Below are 8,737 nucleotides of genomic sequence, written 5' to 3' on the forward strand. Positions count from 1 at the left end.
GTGTGATGGTGGTGGGGTTGGTGGTGGCGAGTGGTGGTGGTGGGTGGTGGTAGTGGGCTGTTGGTTGTGGTGATGAGTGGTTGGTAGTGGTGGTGGTTGGCAAGGGCGGCTCAACCAGTTTGGAGGCTCTAAGCGAACCAAAATTTTAGGGCCATTTGGTTTTATTGTACTCCTCAATTATATTCACATACAAGTTCACTCTTTATGTTTTCTTCAAGGACAATTTCGGTATAAGATAAAGAATTTTTCCTATTGTAATAACCTAAATAAACAAGAATTTGATAAAAATTTATATATAATTCTTATAACACCTAATATAACAAAAGTACATAGCAAACTTGTTACTAAAACTCATCATTCACTGTTAATAATTTGTGGTATTTAGGACTAAATAACTCAATGATATAGCTATATTTTAATTAAAAGAAGTATTTTATAGTTTTTTTTATTCTTCCACTTGATTTATTTTGTGGTTACTGAATTTAATGTTTTAATGGACTAAACTTTTGGATTTTGGAGAATATGAGGCCCATTAGAATTTGGGGCTCTAAACCCTAGCTTAGAAAAACTCTACATAGAGCCGACCCTGGTGGTTGGTGATTGGTGGGTTGTAAGTGGTGGTGTTTGGTGGTAGGGGGTGGTTTTGGGTGGGTGGTGAGTGATATATGTTAGTGAGTTTTTTAATTGTTTTTAACTATTTTTTTATTTATATTAATATTATTTTATGTTTTTTATTTAATTACAAAAATATCATCTTCTAAACTAAAAAAATTTTATTCTCAAATGTTTTTGCAATAAAAATTTTCTCAATTTAACGCTCCCTATATAAAACATAAAAGTTGTGCAATTTTATTCCTTTTTAGAATTTACGAGATAAACCAAAAAAGTTAAACCGTAAAATCTCGAAAACCTAAAAATTGTTTTGTTTTGGATAATATACCTGAAGCCCTTTCCAAATTTTGTAAGCTTTAACTTGTTTTTTATTTTTCCTAACCTTATAGCTTGAGAGGCTTTGGACTTTATAAAATTCGGTCGTTTCAAAAAAAATATTTGAATAACTTTTTGTTTACATTTAAAATAATAATAATAATAGTAAAATAAAAAATAACTAAAACCGATAAAACCGTAAACACTGTGGTCGATTTGTCCAAACAAACAAGTAAAAAAAAAAAAAGACAGGAAATCTCCCCAATTTCCAAAATTCCACCGGCATTAGGGTTCCGATTTGAACGATTTCAACAAGGGATCGAACCTTTTCTTACAGGTTAAGTGCTTTTCGCCTTTCATGCCCATCTATTTGAAATTGTTCCATAGTTTGATTGTATCTTTATTCAACCCTAGTTTTGTAATCTCGATCTCAGTTGATGGTGGCTTGTTGTCATGGAAACTTGTACATTTTTAATTAGAGTTATAATTGCCTTGTTTCCTTTCAGCACTCATAAAACAGGACGAAATGTTAGTTTTTTTTTCACGTTAGGTAACTGTAGCCTGACTTTCTTCTTTTTTGAATTCTTTAATGACATTTATATGCCCATTTGTTAGCCACTGTTTCAGTTTTTGTTATGTGTTTATGCTAAAGATTTCTTCTTTCTTAATTAGTGTTGTGTTCTCAAGTAGATATCTATTTCTTTGTAGTGCTAGGAATGGCACCTTGCATCTCCATATTTGTAATTTCCAATTGGATCGTTTTTAGATCCAGTATCAATCAGTTCAATTATTCCTCTTTGGATTTGTTGTCAAGCTGATTATTGCACGTGAAGTCACAATGATAAGTTTGCTCTGTTTGGCAAAAACCGATTATGCTAACTAGCCTGATACTCACTCTGAGGTGATTCTGTAAAACACAATAATAGCTTTGAAAATACGTCTTGCGTAATGCTCTTAGGTTGTTGGTAGAATAACCCTTTTGCAGAATCATGTCCCTGTTGATTTTTTTTTGTATGTAGGATATTTTTCACATTTAAATTCCTTTTATTTTGTTTTCAGTCTTGATCATGTGTAGATTGGTTGCTAGTGAAGACACATCAGCTGGTGAATTAGAGCATCATCAAAGCACTGTAAATGGAACTCGCCGCATGCACCCACAGATTCAAGCACAAATTGCACGTTTGGAAGCAAGGATAAGTAGGGTTGAAGCTCGGATGGAAAGGCTTGAAGTTAGTGTTTTATATCTTCAAAGGCGAATGTACATATATGGCTTTGTCTGTCTCATGTCTGTTTTGTATGCCATATATAAATGAGTTTTAGTAATTAGTATATTGTAGTATTGTACAACTGTAGTGGTATCCTGTTGTAATGTTTGACAAACAAAAATGATCAAGATTGATAAATTATTAGTGTTATGTTAGAAAACTCAAACAAAAATGATCAAGATTGATAAATTATTAGTGTTATTTTAGAAAACTCGTGATTCTTGTTTTGAATCTGTGTTTGTTCTTACTTTAGCTATAAAAGAAAAATAAATGTGCACAGCATCTATGATTTATGTAGTTTTATTTCTATAATGAGGTTCATTCTATTAAGACAAAACTTCAAAAATGGTCCCTGTGGTTTTCGAAAATCTGAAGTTTGGTCCCTAATTTATAAACCTATGAGAGAGAGAGGTAACAGAATCATAACAGAAATGCCCATTGGTTGTGAAATGACAGATATGCCCTTCACTTAACGGTCAAAAGGTAACGGAGTTAGCGAAAAGGACCATCTGTTAAAAGTTTTGAAACCACAGGGACCATCTGTGAGGTTTTTAAAGATTAGGGACTAAACTTTAGATTTTCGGAAACCACAGGGTCCATTTTTGAAGTTTTGTCTTCTATTAATATCTGCCCTACTAGCTTGCTAGTATCAAGATTTTTGAAATTAAGTGGATTATTATTATCATCATTTTTTTTTTGAGTGGGTAGACTATATATACGAGTGTTTTTTTATTTAATACAAAAATAATTAGTTAATAAATAAAGTCATAAAAAAGGGGGGTTTTACTAGTTAACACCCAACTTTTTTAAATTTTTTTCTCAATTAACGTAAGAATAGTTATTATTATTACCAAAGGGCTTGTACGATACTTGATGTTGACATGGTGCCTCTAAACCCAAGTGATTAAAGGTTCAAATGTAAGTGTTGTGAGACAAGTTGTGTGATTTAGGAGTAGATTAGAAAGTGTCGTTGTTCTGAAAAAATGTTATGATTATTAGCCTTGGTGGTTAATGGCCGCTATATACGCATGCCTTGCAAGGGATTCATGATGACGTTAAATTAATTGGCCATTCTGATTCATACGATTTAGGTAGTTGTGATGTGAAGGCACGTGATATTTTCCTATCAAAAGAGAAAACAAAATAAAGTTAAGAATAATTATTAGCACATAAAATATTAAGGAATATCAAAATAGTTGTATGACTTAGGAAAATTCACAAAAGGTGTCTCAGAGGAGGCATGAAGGAAAGGCTCAAGTATCACATGTCAATCATTGATTATTAGCCTTGGTGGTTAATGACCGCTATATACGCATGCCTTGCAAGGGATTCATGATGACGTTAAATTAATGGGAGCTGATTCGTACACAACAGCTTTTTACCGCATACAACAATTTTTTATAAATAGACAATTTTACCCTTTCCTCTATTTTAACAAACTTTACAATCTACCCCCTCCCGTCTAAAACCCTTCCCAATATACAAACACAGAAACGAATCTAAGCTTCTCAACGGCGATCATTGGTAACTTGCATCTTAGGTTTGCTTCACCGCCATAGCCGGCTGCCCCACTGCGGTCACTTTTATCCTCTATTTTTTGGTTTGTGATTTTATATTGTGATTGTATTTCCTCCATTAATTGATTTGTGATTTTATATTGAATTATTGGTATTGTGATTTTTGTATCGTTGCTACTATTATGATTTTATATTCAATTCTAGTTTGTATATTCAATTCTAGTTTGTAATTTGAGATTGAAAAAGATCAAAACCACTGTTTGTTGTTTGCGATTGAAAAAATCAATTATTCTCCTTAGTTACACTACATAATGCTTATATTAATAAGAGTAAGTATCTTTAAACCCTATTCATCCAAAAAAATCAATGAATATTATGTTTACCTTTTCTACTAATTTCATCAAATACATCAAATACTTTGTTATTTGTCTTGACTGTAAGCCCAAAAATCCATGCTATTGAAGAATATAAATGTAAAGCTTACCTAGTCACTTAACAGGCTAATGTTAATTTTTTAAGTTAATTTCATCAAACTATATTTTTCTGTTTATCACTATTATTTGTACTGAATTTCTTAATTTGTGTGTGATTATGTAACAGACAATTTCAATGGAATCAACTTCATCGATGCCACTGAGTGAAAATGTTTATTTAACTACTTCGAAATTTGACTCGTGTGATGATTTATTGAAGAGTGTTCGAGAATTTTATTATTCTAAAGGATATGGGATATCTATTCGTGGTTCAAGAAAAGACAAACATGTGATTTTGCAATGTGACAGAGGTGGTTTATATCGAGATATACGAGGTATTTCAGGTAAACGAAAAAAAACCACCGGATCGGGTTTGATCAATTGTCCTTTTAAGCTTTTGGGCAAAAGGAGTAGTGATGGTGCTTGGATATTTGATGTAAAAGACTTATCACATAACCATGAGCCATCTACGGACATCTCCGGACATCCCTCGTTTCGTCAGTTACCATCGGAAAGCATAAAAAGTGTTACAGAAATGACCAAGGCCGGGATTCCCCCGAGACAAATTCTTTCTTCTTTGCGTCAACAAACCCCAAATCTACCAGTAATCTCTAGAAACATATACAACGTGAAGAGAAAAATCCAAAGGGAAAATTTAAGGAATCGACCTATGATCAATGCATTATTTGAGGAGCTTGACGAAGGTGGTTTTACTTATGACATTTCACATAATGCAGAGGGTCGTATATCTCGTTTGTTCATTGCACACCCTTTGTCGATTAAATTGGCTAAAGCTTTCTCCAACATATTTTTGATGGATTGCACCTACAAAACCAATAAATATAACATGTCACTCCTTGATATTATTGGTGTTTCGTGTTTTAATACTGCCTTTTATTCTGGGTTTGTTTTCTTGAAAAGAGAAGATGAAGAAAACTATTCTTGGGCATTACGAGCATTTAAAGAGATTATTGGACAAGATCCGTGTGTGATTATGTCAGATAGGGAATTGGCGTTAATAAATGCCATAAAAAAAGTTTTTCCTATGACATCAAATCTTTTATGTGTTTGGCATATTGAAAAGAATGTACTGGCAAATTGCAAGAAATATTTTGGACGTGCCGAGGAGTTCGATATTTTTATGTCTAATTGGAATAATGTTGTATATTCGACAACGGAAGCTCTTTTTGAGGAAAACTGGTTTGAATTTACATCAATTCATAAAGAGAAGAAAGACGCAATTGAGTACATAAAAAATGTATGGTTGCCTTGGAAAGAAAAGTTTGTTAGTGCTTGGACCGATAAGTACTTGCATTTTGGCAATCGATCGTCATCAAGAGTTGAAGGTGCACATGCTAAACTTAAACAATATTTGCAAGTTTCTACGGGAGATTTGAGGGAGGTGAAAGAGAAAATTTGTCTTGCAGTTGAGCATGAATTTAATGAGATTAAAGTAAAGCTCTCAAGTGAGAAAATTCATGTTCATCATGATGGCACTATGCCATTATTTAGAGAACTTCATTATCACGTATCTCACTTTGCCTTGAAGGAGATATATAAGCAATATGGTTTTACGAAAGATGGTAATATTTACCTTTCTTATTGTTTATTAACCTTTATTATTTACTAACATTTATTAATTATTTTGTATTTTTAGGTAGTATGACTCCTTGCACTGGTCACTATATGGCAACCATGAGTCTTCCATGTGCTCACAAGATAAAATATTGGCAAGGAACTACTTTTCCGTTGGATTTAATCCATCCGCAATGGAGGATTGACACACTATCGCTAAATTTACAAAATGATTTGCATGATGAAGACACTGGTAGACTTGATGAGTTGCTTAATGAATTGCGCTCAACGTACCAAAGGTGGCCCTTAAACAAGAAAAAACATGCACTTTCGCTGATTACTGAACTTCTGAACCAATCTGATGCCTTTTTTGAGTCGGTGGTTCAACGACCAAAAGGAAGACCTCCAAAATCAAAAAAGAAAGGAGGAATAACATCAACGACACGGGATCCTTCAAGATTTGAGTTGGTAGAATCTTCACAAAGACGTAATGAAGCAAATGGTGAAAACAACTTATTTGATTTAAACGTATATCCATTAGATACGTTTGATTTAGACGGTCCTTTTTGAGTTCATCATAGTATTTTTTTTATTGACATGGTTGCTTGATTCAAATGTTCTTTTTAAGCCTACCATAGTATATATATATTTTTATGTGGATACTTGTTTGGTTTAACGGTTGTTTAATAAAATTTGATTGGAAAAAGTTTGATTATATAGCTAAGTCTTTGATTTTAAAAGTTATTATCAAGTTATATGTCCACCGTTGTAACAAAAAAAAATGATAAAATTGACAATTTTTAGTAAGTACAAATATATGGCACGTAGGAGAAGAAATATATGATAGATAGGAATGAGTGCCTGTAGAAAAGAATAAAGAAATTGTACATTTATGATTTTGCAATATATATATATATATATATATATATATATATATATATATATATATATATAGAGAGAGAGAGAGAGAGGTAGAAATATATATTTATATAATGGGAGGGGTAAAGTGTACAATTGAGAAAAAGTTGTAAAGAAGGAGGAGATAAATTATAAAATTGAAGAAAGGGTAAAATTGTCTATTTATAAAAAATTGTTGTGTGCGGTAAAAAGTTGTTGTGTACGAATCAGCTCCCTAAATTAATTGGTCATTCTGATTCATACGATTTAGGTAGTTGTGATGTGAAGGCACGTGATATTTTCCTATAAAAAGAGAAAACAAAATAAAGTTAAGAATAATTGTTAGCACATAAAATATTAAGGAATATCAAAATAGTTGTATGACTTAGGAAAGTTCACAAAAGGTATCTCAAGGAGGCATGAAGGAAAGGCTCAAGTATCACATGTCAATCATTCCTCACCTGTATATGAGGGTAAAACACATGTTAAAATCACATAGGCACATTACATTAAAGGTGGGTACGTATTTTCTTCACATATATCTCATTTGGTCGACCATTATAATACAAGCATCTTTACGAGTACAAGCATCTTTACGACCATTATAATACAAGCATTTTTTTTTTTAAACGGTAAATCTAACATACTCCTAAATTACTCTTTAAATCCACCTATGTCCACGACGGGACTTGAACCCTCAACCTCAATGAAGGAGGGCAACACCGGGTACCGCTGAAGCCCTTTGGTATTTATGAGGTATTTAACCAATAAAAACAGTAACTTACCTTGAAGGCTCGAAGTATGGCATGCATCTATTATCAATTTCAATATGTGGTGGTATGCATTAAAATGTGCTTTGTCATGTCCGAATGTAGATTCCAAAACATCACGGAAAGCTTGACTGATTTTTTTTCCAAAATGTTGAAACCTTTCAACAACATTTCTATTTGAAAGACCCGAGGCGAGTGTAAGCAAGTATATTCCAACATTCAGTGTTGATGGGTTACTATTAACTTCTTGGGCGAAGTTATGCCAAAGAGGACCTTTGAGCTTATCAAGACTCTCCGTTATATTAAAATAGCTGGCCCGACTCAGGATAAGAACCATCTGCCCCACCTTATTTATCTAGAATCGTCTCCTACTCATTAGCTGATATGGCAGTAAAATTTGGATCTAATGATGGTGCTAAACAACCCTCCCCTATTGCTGCAATATCACCAAACAAAATTATCCCTTTTTTCTTCATCAAGTGGCAGAACCCCCTGAACTTATTGACATAATATTTCTCCTAATAAGTTAATTAATCATATAATATATCATCATAAGAAGAAATGGTAATATGCATATATATAAAAATAATCAACGTTAGTGTTTGCCATCACTCATCTAAACAATTAGGTTTTTTTAGTAGAATTCCAATCTAGATCGGTTTCTCCCGTTTTTATTATTTTCCATTGACGCTAATCTTTTCCCATATGGTTATCGTATCATATTTGTTTTTTTTAAGGATTTGAATTGACATTATCTAACTGGTCTTTAGCAAATTGATCTTCTATCTCACATCATCTCAATACTTGGGCACATCCATTCTTGGCAATGAAGTTGATACACATGACAAAAATATTGTAATAGTGTCTAATGTTATAACTAAATTGGTAAGACTATCCATTAATAGCATGGTCTTTTTTAGGTTGCGCTCAATGAACCAAATGATATTTAAATGTTGTAAGATCTAGGGAGATACAAATTGTTTATTAATTATTCATTTGATGATTAATTAATTAGAAACTAGTTCGTAATTATTTGGACTTAATTAGAATTAATTTAGAATTAAGTTATGTTAATTAAAAGTGCATGGATAAATGTTAATTATTCAATAGTTGAAATGGTTGGAACATTCTGGAACCCTAGGGATAGGGTGGACAAAATTGATAAAGTTTATCCCTAGAGATTTCACCCAATGCTAGATAAAAGGAAGGATTCGAATTTGAATTAATCATGATTAATTAATTATTTAAATATGGTATCAGGAAGTTAGTTCAAAATATGTTAGACAATCCTGAGGTTGGGGCCATGAGACAGG

General features: G+C 32.6%; 1 protein-coding gene and 1 long non-coding RNA gene across 2 annotated transcripts; both read left to right on the forward strand.

The window, feature by feature from the left end:
• Positions 1–1,079: 1,079 nt before the first annotated feature.
• Positions 1,080–2,381, forward strand: LOC145103808 (uncharacterized). The gene is made up of 2 exons (XR_013706886.1): positions 1,080–1,264; positions 1,987–2,381. It is a non-coding gene; the product is annotated as an uncharacterized LOC145103808 (long non-coding RNA).
• Positions 2,382–4,318: 1,937 nt separating this feature from the next.
• On the forward strand, positions 4,319–6,327 carry LOC145111477 (PKS-NRPS hybrid synthetase cheA-like). Its single transcript, XM_079047750.1, has 2 exons — positions 4,319–5,765; positions 5,840–6,327. Exons 1-2 carry the CDS (start codon positions 4,319–4,321, stop codon positions 6,325–6,327), a joined length of 1,935 nt encoding a protein of 644 aa, XP_078903876.1.
• The last annotated feature ends 2,410 nt before the right edge of the window (positions 6,328–8,737 follow it).

This window comes from Lactuca virosa, chromosome 1 (genome assembly GCF_052849685.1).
Source record: "Lactuca virosa cultivar CGN04683 chromosome 1, Lactuca_virosa_CGN04683_v6, whole genome shotgun sequence".
Classification (NCBI taxonomy): Eukaryota; Viridiplantae; Streptophyta; class Magnoliopsida; order Asterales; family Asteraceae; genus Lactuca; species Lactuca virosa.